At 43.2% G+C, this 16,346-nt stretch overlaps 2 protein-coding genes across 3 annotated transcripts; both read right to left on the reverse strand.

Annotated features, from left to right (window-relative positions):
• Window positions 1-2,457: 2,457 nt before the first annotated feature.
• On the reverse strand, window positions 2,458-6,882 carry LOC118426403 (nucleotide-binding oligomerization domain-containing protein 2-like). 2 transcript variants are annotated; one of them, XM_035835775.1, is made up of 5 exons: window positions 6,768-6,882; window positions 5,202-5,597; window positions 4,955-5,083; window positions 3,969-4,535; window positions 2,458-3,624 (listed from the first exon to the last, which is right to left on the reverse strand). In XM_035835775.1, exons 2-5 carry the CDS (start codon window positions 5,584-5,586, stop codon window positions 3,233-3,235), a joined length of 1,473 nt encoding a protein of 490 aa, XP_035691668.1. In that variant the 5' UTR covers window positions 5,587-5,597; window positions 6,768-6,882; the 3' UTR covers window positions 2,458-3,232. The 2 variants fall into 2 exon arrangements, with proteins under 2 accessions (XP_035691668.1, XP_035691667.1); XM_035835774.1 differs by having other exon boundaries at window positions 6,754-6,881.
• A 992-nt stretch (window positions 6,883-7,874) lies between these two features.
• On the reverse strand, window positions 7,875-13,184 carry LOC118426402 (NACHT, LRR and PYD domains-containing protein 14-like). Its single transcript, XM_035835773.1, has 6 exons — window positions 12,745-13,184; window positions 12,483-12,605; window positions 11,514-12,080; window positions 9,839-11,320; window positions 9,239-9,378; window positions 7,875-8,815 (listed from the first exon to the last, which is right to left on the reverse strand). The coding sequence occupies exons 1-5, from the start codon at window positions 13,118-13,120 to the stop codon at window positions 9,263-9,265; spliced, it is 2,664 nt and encodes an 887-aa protein (XP_035691666.1). The 5' UTR covers window positions 13,121-13,184; the 3' UTR covers window positions 7,875-8,815; window positions 9,239-9,262.
• Window positions 13,185-16,346: the final 3,162 nt, after the last annotated feature.

The raw sequence follows: 16,346 nt of genomic DNA on the forward strand, positions 1-16,346 counted from the left end.
CCAAGGATTTTTGTCTGTCAAGGTTGACGGATTGGTTTTAAAATATTTCTGTCACACGCAGCAAATTTCCGTCAATTGACGGAAAAATGGACCCTGGCTAGAGCCCCGGTGCATATACATATAGAATACAACACAACCGAGTGGGAAGTTATCACCTTCTCCAGAACACCCGAATCAAACGTTATCTCGGCTCAGATATGATATAAAGTCTGTTAAAACATCCAATGGTCATCTAATGTTAGCCTGTACAGCACAAGACCTCACTGCCGTAAGAGAACTTATTAGCTACCTCCAGATGCAGATGCTTGGAGAACACTGTCTTAGTTACTGCTTGGCATTATAATAAACAATTATCTGGACATAAATGAAAACACAGATTTCAAAGAAAATTAGGTTTCTGTCCTACAGTCTTCTTTATACCCGTCACATTTTTCAATAATCGATCAGACGACGATTTTGCAGCAATCGTCCGAGCCTCGCTTATGATAATAACTTCATTGCACAACAATACGAGCGATCGCTGTTGTTATTTATATCCGGGGTATTCGACGGCTGGCGCCTACCAGGACGTCAGTAGATTAAAAATTGATATTTAAATTAGCAGATCGAATTACCGGTTAATATGTAAATCAATCTTTCACCAAACACCTGCTTTTTGCCTACTACTGCGTCATCGTGACATCATCGCGATCGCTCGTATTGTACAAGGTACAAAGTATGGCTTATATGTGACAGGGACGGTTTTCAGGTGAAAAATATGCGCAACCCTCTGTCGATCCTAAATATGGCCGATATCGATCTTCCATCGATACGCCCGAAGATCGTGGATAATGTGCAATGCTCTGACCATGGGTAGTACACAAATGATACAAGCCTGTTAAAACCATGTCAGTGCGCGTTGTGATTTTTTTAACACATCCATAACTTTCTTATCCCCACCAGGACCTGTCATGTTGGATTGGAAGTCGAACATTTTCATGTGTGGACAGTGCTGCACGACTGCAGTGGCTGTGTGTTGAAAACAAAAACAATATCGTTTGGAATACAATGAAGTTTTCGTCTCAAAATTAGCAAAATTTACTTAAATTCTATCATGTACAAGTGCTACTATACTGAAAGGCAAATATAAATTTTGTAACCAGCCATTATGTGAACGACATAAAAGTTAAAATTAAACTAGATTAGAATGATACAAAAAACAATACAATGATAAACTTTCTTCCTGCACAAAGGTATACATGGATCAAATTTTCAACGACCACTGTCGCCTTCTTCAGGATCAACACTGATGAACAATCACTTCATAACGTAAACTCGCGAGAGTTAACGACACGTGATCTTGCGGCTGCGTGACGTCAGCAATTGGCCAAACGTGCCAGGAATTTGATCCGTGTATACCTTTTGTGTAGGAGGAACGTTTAGCATTGCAATATGATAACTACCAACAACGATAAACTTCAATGACAAAAGAATAATCTTTACCTATATCAAGAACGTCCTCCAGAGTTAATCCACAATCATACACCGTCAGAACCTCCAGGCCAGACAAGGAACGAACAAGCCCTGAAATGTCATTTCCACAACCTTCAAACTGACTACCAGAGAGATACAATTTCTTAAGGTTGACTAGCATTTTTAAGGAAGGCAGTAAGACAAGCAAGTCCGACCGGAAGAGATCATTCCAAGACAACACAAGTTTTCTCAAACTTGTTAGGTAAGGCAGCTGTTGTGCCAGGCGGGCACAAGGTCCTGTATTGGGGTCATGACCTGCAAGACAAGCAATACGAAGGTTCAACTCAGACAAACTCATCAACTTCAGGGGGTGTGCCTAAATACCACAAACGACCACAAACGACTCGGAAATACCACAAACGACCACAAACGACTCTAGTATGCAGTGTACATGGGTCAAAGACCTTGTGTGGCGCTCTGGAGACATTGTTTACACATTTATGAATTTAAAAAACGCAGCAAGTCCTGCGTATTCACCAGTTTAGTCCGCCTGTTTCAAGATCGAAGCGATTCTGCGCTGTCAATGAATGCGTGCTTGCATTGAGGCTGAAAAACACTAAGTATACAAGTTTTATAAGTTGACAATGATAGAATAGTGCCATGCTATAATCTATGAACCAACAGCCGTCCATAGTTTTATCGTCCTGTCGTCTATGGAGCCGTGGAAGGTATCGAGAACTTCCCCATGCTGACTCCTAGCACGGGCGATCCAACATGGCGGCCGAGAATCGCTTCGATCTTGAAACCGGCGGACTAACTTGAAATAACTGGTGAATACGCAGGACTTGCTGCGTTTTTTAAATTCATAAATGTGTAAACAATGTCTCCAGAGCGCCACACAAGATCTTTGACCCATATACACTACATTTTAGAGTCGTTTGTGGTCGTTTGTGGTATTTCCGAGTCGTTTGTGGTCGTTTGTGGTATTTAGGCAGACCGAACTTCAGGTAGTCAATGACAGGACTGACATAGCATTGCGCCGTGTCTAGTGACCAACCAGAGTGATTTTACATTTCTAAGGGATTGGGGTTGAATCTTGTTCAGAACATATACCAAGGCGTTGTAGACACGAGGGCCTACATTTGAAAGCTGAATAACACCTTTAGCAAGAAAGATGTTCTCTACCTGTGTGAGACAACCACTCTCGTAGAAGCACAACAGTGCGATCTCCATGTACACCTGGTAGCGAAAGAAAGCCAACTCAGAAGGACTCAAAAACTCTCCTTCATTCCCCGTAGCCCGACATTTAGAATAAAGATAGTGGTCTATGTGTCTGTGATGGAGCCTATGACTGAAGGTATCAGACAAATGTTCTACCTCCTCTTGATAGAGTTTGACAAGAAGGGCCAATATAACATCCGCTTCGCGTCCTAACTTCGCACAGGCAAAAATGACCATGTTTTCCAAGTCACGCACATTTTTAGCCGTTCTTAGGTACGTGTTCAGAATGGCATTTCCTGCTGTCTCGTCTTGAAGCCTTTTTGCGAAATACAATCCTGCAAAATACTCCTACATCGTTTTGTGGGAGAAGGAAAACTGGTCAGAAGGGTTGAGTCTGGAGGGACTTTCTTGTCTGTGAAGGATCCCTAAAAACACAAGCTCTTGCAAACTGTCTTCATCACAATACTTGGCAACGTCGTCTTTGCTATATACAAGCCTATTTTCTATCAATCCATTGAAAGCAAGAGCCCCGGCACACAACAACGCGTCTCTGATGCTGTCAGGAATACCTTGGCAGAATGAAAATATGAAAAACAATGTTGTTCCTAACGCAATGTCGCCTTATGGTGAAGGAAACTAGCTCATCATAAAGGGGAAAGATTCGACCTCCAAACACCAAATCCTGCTTCTCTTCCCACATCATGCAGGTCAACAAAAGCAGTATTGGTGTTGCCAGAATGCCTGTGGGGATTAGAGAGGAGTCCAATTTGCTGACTAAGGCTGCTGCCTTGGCCTCGTCTCCCGTGAAGAACCTGTGGACGTAAGTGCGGATGTTGTCCTGACTGAAGCCCGTGATCTCCACCTGTGTGTCCGGACACATCAGACTCTGCAGCTGAGGGGCGTGGGAAGGTCTGGTGGTCACCAACAGGCAACAGTCTCGGAGAACCTTACCTGAAAGGAAGGGAGGATTTGCACTAAGGCTCGCCAATGTTGTTTAGACCAATGGTTTAATGTCAGCCCTGACATATGGGGAGGACATCCATTCATATCATGTTGCAATGTATGTGTTAACGCCAGTTCACCTTTATCAACAGGGTAACCTATATCCGTTGATCTAAAAAAACCCAGAGTATTTGGGGATATCAAGTTGAATTGGAATATTTTATATTGCAGTTTAGAGCCACCGTCCGTCAAGTTTATATCCCTAAATACCCTTGTTTAAAAAAAACGGCAACGATTGTCACCCAGATAAAGTGAACTAGAATTAGACGGTCCGTTTGAAATGGAGTGCCTACCAGTCAGAAGTTTAGTGACGTCATGCCCTTCATGCCTAGCCCACTCGTCGAAGCCGTCGAGAATGATCAAGACTCGGTCATTCCCCTTCAAGTACGTTTCTAAGTCCGACTCTTGGAACGGCACATCTTCTGGTAGGAGTTGGTCGAAGATGCACTCCGTGAGGGACTGGGACTCACCAACCTTCCGCAGTGCGATCGGGAAAACCAGATCATACTTTTTCAGAACGGGAGAACGCCCCTCGGCCCAGTCAAAAGCGAGTTTAGAAACTTCGGTCGTCTTCCCTATCCCTGCGTTACCTTCGATCAAAATGCGCCGGGGCTGGGGACAATCGGGCCTGGCAGTCAAAGCGTCGACAGTAGAGGGGAGGGCGCGACGTTCAATGTTTCCTCCTTGTTGTGTTCGCGTCACGAGGTCTACAGTCGTGAAGATGTCCTCAATCTTCATGGTGAAAGTTTCATTCCACGCTAGTGGGTGAAGGTTGCTCAGTCTTGTCTTGAAATACGACTTAAGTGAATCTTGACATTGAGCCAGGGGAAAATTTTCAGGGGCACTGTCAATGTTGGGACCTGAAAAAAAGTCAAACAAATTGACGACAGGTTATACATAGCGTGTACTAGGTCATTTCGCTACATTGTCAGTTTGATACAGTACGTTTGGCTACATGGCAAATCGTTTCATTACATGGTAGGAGTCGTTTGGCTGCATGGTAGAAGTAGTTTTGCTAAATTTGGATGTTATCTAGTGTCTAAATAGTGTAATGACATTTCTTCCTTGCGGAGTGAACACAGGGGGTTGTCTTTGATGGCGGAAATATTTAGTCGTCAAGGTCAACCCTGTGGTTCCGCAGGGTACAATTTTAGGCCCTCTGCTCTCTCTACTATACATAAATGACCTCACCAACTCCGTAGGTTCACATGTTTGCCTATTTGCTGACGATTGCTTGATTTCTCGAGCCATCAGTTTACCCTTCTTATCAAGCACTCACCTGTGTTAGGTTCATCGGATGCTCCGTGGAAGGAAGTGATGTTGACGGTGGAATGGGGTCCGATGTTGATGACCTTGTTGCCTTGGCCGCTCACTTGACTAGGGTTTGTAATTTGGGTCACTGTATTTTCTGTACAAAACACAGGAAGGCAACTGTTTGTACAAAATAAAATGAATTTTTCTCATGTATACGTGGAAGGAAAAATATGGTTGTGAAATACAAATGTCTGGAATATCATTTCTTCTACCTGTTTCTGAGAACGCCACCACCTCTCCGTCATTGTAGCATTCACGCCCACCGTCCAAGCCTTGAGTGTCTCTCCCCTGATCCAGCGCTAGTAAGGCCATGTCGTAGGATTCCTGATCATGATGAAGATCGACGTCAGTGGCCTGACACGTACCGACCCCTTCCTCATCCTCATTGTCAAGGCTAGGAGCGATGTTTGTGGGTTCGTCATTGTCCAATACGTTGCTTCTCATGTCAACATTTGCCCCGTGTTCTCTACTAGTTTCTTCCGAACGCGATCTCGTTTGGTGTGGCGCCCGACTTTGCCCTTCGTCTTGCCTAAATTCGCCTCCGGTCAAACTCTGGTCGGACCTCAGTTTTGCTGCCTCTGACGCTTTCTGGTCCATTTTAGGCTGGACTGTTGATAAAACAAAGAAATCTTGACTTATGTCCACACTCATCTATTATTATTCTTGTTTCCCGGACGTATGCATGAAATCAATGGTGACACCGACTGTGGTATACCCATCGCCTCTTCACTCCACTGTACTACAGTATACACATTGCGTACACTGCAGTGTATACATATAATGGCATGCAGTAAAACCTGCCGTGTTCCACAATGCCTGGCTTTGTTTACACACCTCGTGTTCAATCAGGTGTACCACATTTCACACGTCATACCACGGCCACATATCATACAAATCAACAAAAACATGTTGTATTTTCCATGCGCTCGTCTGTTACTTCAGTATCCACCACCTCATGTAAGACTCTATGGTGCGTGTCTGAAGTATGTGACGTCATTTGTTTATCTGGGTATACATCCAAACCCTACACTTAGCGTTGACGACTGTGTACGTGCGCAGCTGAAGAGTCTGTCTAGTCGTGCTAATTGTATAAATCGCAAGTTCTCCCTTTGTTCTCCACCTGTTAAGAAAAACTTGTTTATGGCGTACCGTGGCCAAATATATGGCGCGCAATTATGGAACTCTGTCGGTGCGGGTGTCCTGTAAGTGCCGGGTCGCATACAATAACTGTTTCCGGATCATTATGAATTTGCCACGCTGTAGCGCCAATACAATGTTTGCGTACCATTCGACTGACAGTTTTGAAACAAGGCGAAGGAGGGTTTGTTATTCTTTTCTACAAATATTACTATCCCCCAATAATACTTTTGTCAATAACTTGCTGAATTCTGACATGTTCTACAGAAATATCTTTTTCACAACTGTTATGGCTTATTCTACAGGTAGAGGTTTTAATGTATATGTATGTATTTTCTGTGTATCTATGGATTTTTAACCTGAAATACTGAGAATAAAGTAAACAAAGATGTATTCGTCATCACCCGGGGAAATTTGGGGGAGGGGGTTTCCACACGTACACGTAACCAGACCAACAAGTTCCCTAAAATGAATTCACTGCCGTATACAAAATGCTTAATTCTAAGGTTGAAAACCTTTCGAACACACGAACAGTTATTTCGTGCAGCGGGAAAATTCTTAGAAGTCACGTTTTCTGTGTAACAGTGGGGTAAGTACCCGGAGTGGGGTTCAACGGGGAATACGTACCTCTATAGCCTTACCTCACGCTCAGAAAGAGAAAACGCACGACAGGTTGTCCTTAGTGGTCCAAGGGGCATGTACAATTCTAAATCCCACTTTAATTTACCGAGGGCGACTGTCAAGCGGCGCGTTTCTCTTCCTGGCTATTGTACACAATACAGCTCCGGGGCAAAGGTCACTGCGTTTCGCACCTGGCGGTTAGTGCTTTGCTTAGAACGATGTGGGCAAAATCATACAAATGTCTGTAGTTGTGTCTCAAGAATAGTACGACGTTGAGTTCTCAGTGTGGTATGGTGCCACATATTCTTATATGCGGATGAACAATTAAGAAAAAGCACAAGGGTATTCGGCCCAGAGCCCTGGGTTCCAATCCTGTTATGCTATACCGATCTTGTGCCCTTGGGAAAGGCATTTAACTCGACTTTCCTCACTACATCCACGTGTAAATATGGGTATTTGACTTCGGCCTGGGGATTCAAAACGCGGTGAAAGGAGTGGGATGGGTCCTGCCTTCCAATATTGTGCCTGAGACACAGTGTACTAACGTACTGCCCCTACGGCCATAAAGTGGCTATAGGATTACCTTTATCTTAGGTCAATCTTTTGTATGTGGCACTGTAAGATAAGTGCATTGCCACATTGTCCTTGCCTGTCTTAAATCAAATCAACACAAAAAGTAAAGCGGAAACGTCTAAAGTTGCAAACGTTCTATGAAGACTTTTGGATAATTATATTTTGGGAATCGTTCACTGACCAATAGACGTTAATGTCTTACGTATTTTTACATTTTAACAAATCGACACACACACACACACACACACACACACACACACACACACACACACACACACACACACACACACACAAGCACACAAACACACAAACGCGGATTAAAACATAACCTTGATATGGGTAATAAACATTTCAGAATACATGTATATCAGTCGTGAAGATTTGCATCATTTGGCAAAGTATGGGGTTGTAGAAGTCTAGTTTTGTTGTTGTTGTTGTTGTTTTTAACACGTCTTCGGGACTAGTTCTGTTACTTTACAAAAGCAAGAATTTTCACCAACCTCTCAAATCCTCACTGTTTTTTGTACCAGTAACACTGATAAACAAGTGCGCAAAAATACACAAAACAGATGTATGCATCTTTATAGTTTTCTTTATACTTTGGCTTGCATATGATTATCTGTGATATTAGTAATTGTTCTAAAGGTGCATGTATACAATGGAAGGGGATTATATGACATAATGGTATTCCCATGCATACTCTGATCGTTGTCCATTTACAGTTTTCTAAGACTCTCTTGACAATACACAATGTGTAGTCAATATTTGCTGCTATTCTTCACTATTTGATAGTCAAGTGCTGTTAGGTTGTTATTTGCAGTTGTATCCAGTGAAAAGTTACCAAGGGTTATCTTTACAGTCAAACTGTGTAAACCTTTACATACAGTCCTATTCTTATACAAAGTCACTATGTATATCTAGACTACGCCAAAATTTGGGGGTAAGTCCCAATTAAACTTGGTGTTGGTTAAGTCAAGTTTAGTTTTTCTACTATATATGTAGACTAGCTATTGACAGGTTTTTATCCCAGTATCATTGCATTGCATGTCTGATCAAAACCTCAGCTAAAAGGTTTGTGATTTTCTGTCAACAAACATACTATTTACGACAGCAAGAACTCTTAAGTTTGTCTTTGGTTTGTTTGCGTTCTCGTCTTCTGTTACAGAAATGACATGGCAAAAATGGTAAGGGTATTCCATAACTCATACGATGATTAAAATGTTCATCCACCGAAGTAGATGAGGACCTTGACTTTAACATCTGTCACCCCAAATGACTTGATGATTTGTAACTCAAATGTACATGAAAACAGCCTATTCAGCCGCAGAAAACATTAAGTGAAAGATTGTCAATTTAGAGAAAGGACGTTATATAACGTCCTTGGTTAGTGCTTGGAGTTTACGTTTGCCTTGAGCATGTCCGGTGCTAGACTGATGAATGGTGTGTATGAGCCTGATGAGGAGGGAGTTCCGGGCCCACCATGAGTAACTGATTCCTGGAGGGAAGTACATGTTGAAAGAACGTGGCTGTTAGGTAGTGTTGGATGCAAAATGTACAGATGTAAAAAGTTATCGGGTACCTTTATGTGGCTTTATTAAAGAAAATCCATTAGTGTGTTCACAATGGCAAACTTTCCTGGACGTCTTAACAGAACCATGAACAACTTAGAAAACATTCATCAGCACAATATTTACAATACTATTTACTTGTACACCAACAAGCGTTGTGTCTATGTTGTTATGTAGAAAACTGACAAAGGCTGACAAAGCGTCTAAAATGTCATGCAAAACAAGCCGAAGCCTACCCTCTGCTAGGAGGTACAGTTTTGGGTGCTCTGTGCTGTAATTTCAATTAATAGTACATACATGTACATGTACATCTCAAGCAAGCTACATACTCAATGAATGATACCACATACCTTTCGTGTACTCATTTCTGTAGGTCATGACTTTAAGCCCCCGAGAACTTCCCAAACTTTCCTTTCGTCCTCCTGACCTGTCACATTGGCTCTCCACTCAAACACTTCCATCTTTGAGCAGTACTGCACTACTGCAGTAGCTGTGTGTTAAATTGAAAACAACAGTATTAGAACCTTAGCCAAGAATGTTATGACTTATGTTGTCTGGACTGTTCATGTTTGTGTGTGTCTATCCGTCTGCTAACATAACTCTAGGATGCCTGGATGGATTGTCTTGACACTTGGGATGATACTTGGAAACCGTCAATGTAAATTTTGATTTCAAAACATACATAATGAGCAAACATCGCAAGAAGAAAAAGGATATTTGTTATTCAACATGTGATTTTACATGTGATATGAATTATGTAAGTAAGAGGCTACTTTTTATATTATCTGCATTCCAATGATATAAAATTACTAATTGGGAGGGTTATTAAGTAGTTTTGATCAGTACACAACAAGTTTCATCAATTTTATACCAAGCAAGTGGTACATGAATAAGGAATTATAGAAAAGTATCGATGTAAAACAATGAGGTGAATAAGAACATGCCCTTACCTATCTGTAGAACATCCTCCAGGCTAAGTTTGCACTCATATACGTTCAGGACTTTGAGGTTCCGTAAGGAGCACGGCAGTTCTGAGATTTCCTTTCCACAACCTGCTAGTTTGTTACCAAAGAGGTTCAACCATTCAAGGTCCACCAACATCTTCAAGTAAGGTAATAATACAAGTAGATCTGAGCAGGAAAGATTGTTCAAACACAACACAAGCTTCCTCAAACTTGTGAGGTAAGGCAGCTGTTGTGCCAGGCGGGCACAAGGTCCTGTATTGGGGTCATGACCTCCAAGACAAGCACGATAAAGGTCCAACTCAGACAAATTCATCATCCCCAGGTAGTCAATGACAGGACTGACAAAGCATTCCGTGGTACCCATCAACCTGAGGGATTTTATACTTCTAAGGGATCGAGGTGGAATGTTCTTCAGAACATGTTCCAAGGCGTTGTAAACATGAGGGCCTACATTTGAAAAGTGAATAACACCTTTGGTTGGAAAGATGTTCTCTACCTGCGAGAGACAACCACTCTCGTAGAAGCACAACAATGCGATCTCCATGTATGTCTGGAGGTGAAAGAAAGCTAACTTAGAAGGACTAAAAAACTCTCCTTCATTCCCTGCAATCCGACATTTAGAATATAGAAAATACTCCATGTAGTGTGGATACCCACCACTGGAGGTATCAGACAAATGTTCTACCTCCTCTTGGTGGAGTTTGACAAGGTGAGCCAATATAACATCTGCTTCAAGCCCTAACTTCGCACAAGCAAACATGATGACGTTTTCCAAGTCACGCACACTTTGAGCCGTTGTCAGGTATGTGTTCAGAATGGACTTTTCTGTTGTCTCGTCCTGAAGCCTTTTTGCGAAATACAACCCTGCGAAATACTCCTGCATCGTCTTGTGGGAGAAGGAAAACTGGTCAGAAGGGTTGAGTCTGGAGGGACTTTCTTGCCTGTGAAAAATCCCCAACAACACAAGCTCCTGCAAACTGTCTTCACGACAATACTTGGCAACGTCTTCTTTGCTATATACTAGCCTATTCTCCAACAAGCCATTGAAAGCAAGAGCCCCGGCACACAATAACGCATCTCTGATGTTGTCAGGAATGCCTTGGTTTGAACCAATGTTGTTCCTAACGCAATGTCGCCTTATGGTGAAGGAAACTAGCTCATCATAAAGGGGAAAGATTCGACCTCCAAACAACAAATCCTGCTTCTCTTCCCACATCATGCAGGTCAACAAAAGCAGTATTGGTGTTGCCAGAATGCCTGTGGGGATTAGGGAGGAGTCCATTTTGCTGACTAAGGCAGCTGCCTTGGCCTCGTCTCCCGTGAAGAACCTGTGGACGTAAGTGCGGATGTTGTCCTGACTGAAGCCCGTGATCTCCACCTGTGTGTCCGGACACATCAGACTCTGCAGCTGAGGGGTGTGGGAAGGTCTGGTGGTCACCAACAGGCAACATTCACGGAGAACCTTACCTGAAAGGGCAGGATTCACACTTTACACTACCTTTCAGCAATGTTCTTGTTTAGAACATCGATTCAACGTTAGTCCTTACATAAGGCCAGACACCCATTCATATCATGTTGTACAGTATAAAAATGGATATAGGTTACCAATCAAATAAAGGTGAACTAGCGTTAGACGGTCATTATGAAATGGAGTGCCTACCAGTCAGAAGTTTGGTGACGTCATGCCCTTCATGTATGACCCACTCGTCGAAGCCGTCGAGAATGATCAAGACTCGGCCATTCCCCTTCAAGTACGTTTCCAAGTCCGACTCTTGGAACGGCACATCTTCTGGTAGGAGTTGGTCGAAGATGCACTCTGTGAGGGACTGCGACTCGCCAACCTTCCGCAGTGCGATCGGGAAAACCAGATCATACTTTTCCAGAACGGGAGAACGGCCCTCGGCCCAGTCAAAAGCTAGTTTAGAAACTTCGGTCGTCTTCCCTATCCCTGCGTTACCTTCGATCAAAATGCGCCGGGGCTGGGGACAATCGGGCCTGGCAGTCAAAGCGTCGACAGTAGAGGGGAGGGCGCGCCGTTCAATGTTTCCTCCCTGTTGTGTTCGCGACACGAGGTCTACAGTCGTGAAGATGTCCTCAATCTTCATGGTGAAAGTTTCATTCCACGCTAGTGGGTGAAGGTAGCTCAGTCTTGTCTTGAAATACGACTTAAGGGAATCTTGACATTGAGCCAGGGGAAAATCTTCAGGGGGACTGTCAATGTTGGGAACTGAAAAAAGTCAAACAAATTGACGACAGGTTATACATTGCATGTACTAGGTCGACCGGTCCTGCATTGTCAGTTCAATACAGTACGTTTGGCTACATGGCACGTCGTTGTATTTTATGGTAGGAGTCGATTGGCTACATGGTAAAAGTAGTTTAGCTAAATTTGGATGTTTTTATTGTCTACATAGTGCAATGACTTTCCTCACACAGAGAACACAGAGGGAACATCTTAAGTCGCCAAAGTCATCCCTAGGGTTCTGGCGGGCATAGTGTTAGGCTCTGCTCTTTCTACTTTACATTGATCACCTCAATACCTGACTACTAGTAGATTCACATGTTCGACTATTTGCTGACGGTTGCTTGGTTTATCGAACCATAGGCAAGCCTTTTATCAAGCGCTCACCTGTGCTAGCATCATCGGATGTTCCGTGGAAGATATTGACGGTGGAATTGGGTCCGATGTTGATGACCTTGTTGCCTTGGCCGCTCACTTGACTAGGGTTTGTAATTTGTGTCACTGCATTTTCTGTACAAAACACAAAAACGCAGTTGTACTTTTAGTCATGTGCTTCACGTCTATCTACAGTGTTCTAAAGTACATGCTGTATACGTGGAAGGACAAAAGGGTCATGAAATATAAATGTCTGGAGTATAACTTCTCCTACCTGTTTCTGAGAACGCCACCACGTCTCCGTCATTGTAGCATTCACGCCCGCCGTCCAAGACTTGAGTATCTCTTCCCTGATCCAGCGCTAGTAAGGCCATGTCGTAGGATTCCTGATCATGATGAAGATCGACGTCAGTGCCCTGACACGTACCAACCCCTTCCTCATCCTCATTGTCAAGGTTAGGAGCGGTGTTTGTAGGTTCGTCACTGTCCAAGACGTTGCTCCTCACATCAAAATTTCTCCCATGTTCTCTAGTTTCTTCAGAACACGACATCGTTTGCTGTGGCGGACTTTGCCCTTCGTCTTCCCTTCTTTGTTCTCCAATCAAACTTCGGGACCTCGGTTTTGCTGCCTTTGACGCTTCCTGATCCATTTTAGGCAGGACTGTTGGTAAAAAAAAATAGTTTTCTTACTTTAGTCCGCATATTCATTTAATCTGTTCAAATCCTACTTCTCGGACTTTAACATAGAATCAATGGAGCGACCGACCCCCTCCCCTCGCCCGCCATATTGTTTTACTCCAACGCACTGTAGTACGTGTCAAGTAAACAGCGTGTACAATGCAGTGTATACATAAAGTGACATGAAGTAAAATTTATCGTGCCCTCAAACACCTGCCTTTGCTTAAACACAACGAGAGTACTGAGGCATATCACATACATGTATCACCAAGATATATATAATGGCTCGGTCTAAAATGAATATAATTTTAACTTGAAGATAAACCACAACCGTAAATTCTTAATTTTAATGGTGAATACCTTTGAAAGTAAAATATACACAAGTATATCGTGGAGCAGATAAATGGCGAAACATCTGCCTTGTTTGCCCATCCCCTACCCACCATTGCATCCCCGCAGAACATCGTCTTCTGTTAACGTTATAATGTAACTTTGCTCAATTTGTTAGAACGTAACTATATGATGACAAAACGACCTTAACATGTATGATCGCGACAAACCCTGGACATGCAAACCCAACTGTTATAACCATAGTCATTATCATTAGTGCTAGGGACTATCCAGAATAGGGTCACCTGGGATAGCTTTACTATACCTTACCGTAACTTAATAATAATAATCACCAGGTGTATTTTGCCAGCCAGTAGGTACCCATTATGAGTAATGAGGCTGATTAACGTGGTCGAGGCACCTCCTCGAGCACGGGACCCCCGTTTTACGTCCCTCCCGGAAGACGATTTCGTGGAAAGCTTCGTGAGGCTACAGCAATCCGGACGTCCTTGGTTGGTCTCCCATCCAAGCACTGTCCGGACCGTCGTGTTGCTTAACTTCCGAGATCGAGGGATCGGGTGTACCAACGCGCCACGCGGCCGTAGCTTAAGCCTTACCTCACGCTCAGAAAAGAGAAAACGCACGAACTGAGCTGGTCTTTTAGTAGTCCAATGGGAAATTCTAAAGTCTCTGCAATCTACCAAGCTCAACTATCAGGCGATCGGCTTCACTCCCAGATTATGGTGTCGATCACGGCACGTACAGCTCCAGGCCAAAGGTCACCTACGTTTCAAAACACCGGGCGGTTAATGAATAAATGAATGAATGAATGAAGACCTTTATTGCACATTTTTGCCACACCGGGCTAAGTACAGGTCATAATAAGGCATAATGAAAAGTTACAGTTAACAGTTAAGAAAATGAGACTATTGCTGGATAAATTCAACTTCTCCTCGCTTTTCTGTTATAGTGGAGACAAAAAAGCACATAATATTAACGGTGGCCGCCCTAAGACGGTTCCCGTCCTAAGACGGCACGGATTTTTTGCTGATCTTATTATTCATAAGTACACCGTGTTTGTTGCCACTGGCTTTGCTGATTACAAAGGTAAATAAACCACGTCCATGCACACAGCTTTAATGTTTTATTCCAAGTATACTTTGAAATATTTACTTCATGTTTTTTTTAAAAACAGAATTCTAACAGTAATGTTGACAGTGCTGAATCACTGCGGTCACCGGCCTCTGTGTATTGGCGGCTCGTGTCGCTAACTATACGAACTCTTTCAAGCAGTCACAAACTGCCATGATACACATAAATAAAGCTCCATAAAACACTATGAATATTTGTCTTCAAATGTTTGTTAAGTAGAAAAGCAAGCAAAAGGAAGCGACATAAACATTGCCACCATTGTACTCCCAAGTACTCCCTTACTTCTGAAGAGAGCAAAATATAAAAAAAGCGTACCAAGTTAGGCACACTGTCCAGCGTAGCACAAAATTGGAAGGTTACATACACGAAATTGTCTCACAGTGTTTGCCGCTTGTAACACGCAGCGCGAAAGGTTCATGAACCACATGAATGCATTTCTTATTCAAGTATGTTGTTCAAATCTATGTGTAAAAAACTCAGTCATCAAAATTTGACCACTCTCAGGCAACTAGCGATGGAGCGCCATGAGTTTGAGCGCAAGAAAAAGCGTACCGTGTTGGGGCACCTCCCGTTATATTATGTTTTATGATCGATGGTTTGTCTAATTGCACTTGGAATGTCTAGTTGCTTTTCTACAGTACTTAGGTGTATGAAATAAGGAAATTGGTTTTGTATAACCTTATACAGTTCACTTCTCTATGGCGTTGTTTTCTTAGTATTTTATGGTACTTGGCCCAGAACCCAGAGGTCCTGGGTTTGAATCCAGTCATGCTACCGAACCCGTGCCCTTGGGAAAGGCATTTGATACGACTTTCCTCATTACACCCAGGTGTAAATATGGGTACCTGACTTCGGTTTTGGACGTCCAAGGCGGTTACAGGAGTGGGATGGGTTCTGCCTTCCAATATCGTGGTCTATTTCTATTTCTATTTCTATGCTGTACTGGGCAAAGCCCCTTTTAGGGGCATCCCGCCCAGGTGAGAAAAACGAGGTGCACGGCATTAGTGCGACCGGTGGTGGTGGTGGTGCTCCCAAAAAGAAAAAATAGTGAGTGCATCAAAAAGTAACAACACAACAAAAAGGTGAGGTGATGGCCGCACTAATGGTATGTATCTACATGTGGGGGACGGGGAGGCCCATGTGCTGGGCCAGCCCCGTCTTGAAGGTTGTCAGTGATGGAGATGTGACAAGCTGTGGTGGAAGGCTGTTCCATTGTGGTATTGTTCTGGGGAAATAACTAAATCTGTAGGTGTCTGTTCTGCATAAGAATGTATAGTATCTATGTTGATGGCCTCTGGTGGGATTCTTGTTCCTTACAATATAATCATGGATGGGGATGGCTACCAGGCCGTTGATGGCCTTGTATAGTAGAGTCAAGCGTGCCTGTTGTCTCCTTTCAGTGAGAGTGGGCCACCCCAAGTTGGTCTTGAGTTGGGATACACTGGCAGTGGTTCTGTAATCATTGGATACATACCTTGCTGCTCTGTTCTGTACTGATTCAATCTTATCTTCTAAAACATTGGACTGTGCGTATTGACGTCTACATGGATCCCAGACTGTAGAAGCGTATTCCAGTTTTGGTCTTACTAAGCTAGTGTATGCCTTTGATCTCACCTGTCTATTAGCCCTCCTTATATTCCTCTTGAGGAATCCTAGTGTGCTATTTGCCTTGGCTGTGATGTTGTTGATGTGAGCTGTCCATTTCAGATCATGTGA

The sequence above is a fragment of the Branchiostoma floridae genome, chromosome 11, assembly GCF_000003815.2.
Source record: "Branchiostoma floridae strain S238N-H82 chromosome 11, Bfl_VNyyK, whole genome shotgun sequence".
Lineage (NCBI taxonomy): Eukaryota > Metazoa > Chordata > Leptocardii > Amphioxiformes > Branchiostomatidae > Branchiostoma > Branchiostoma floridae.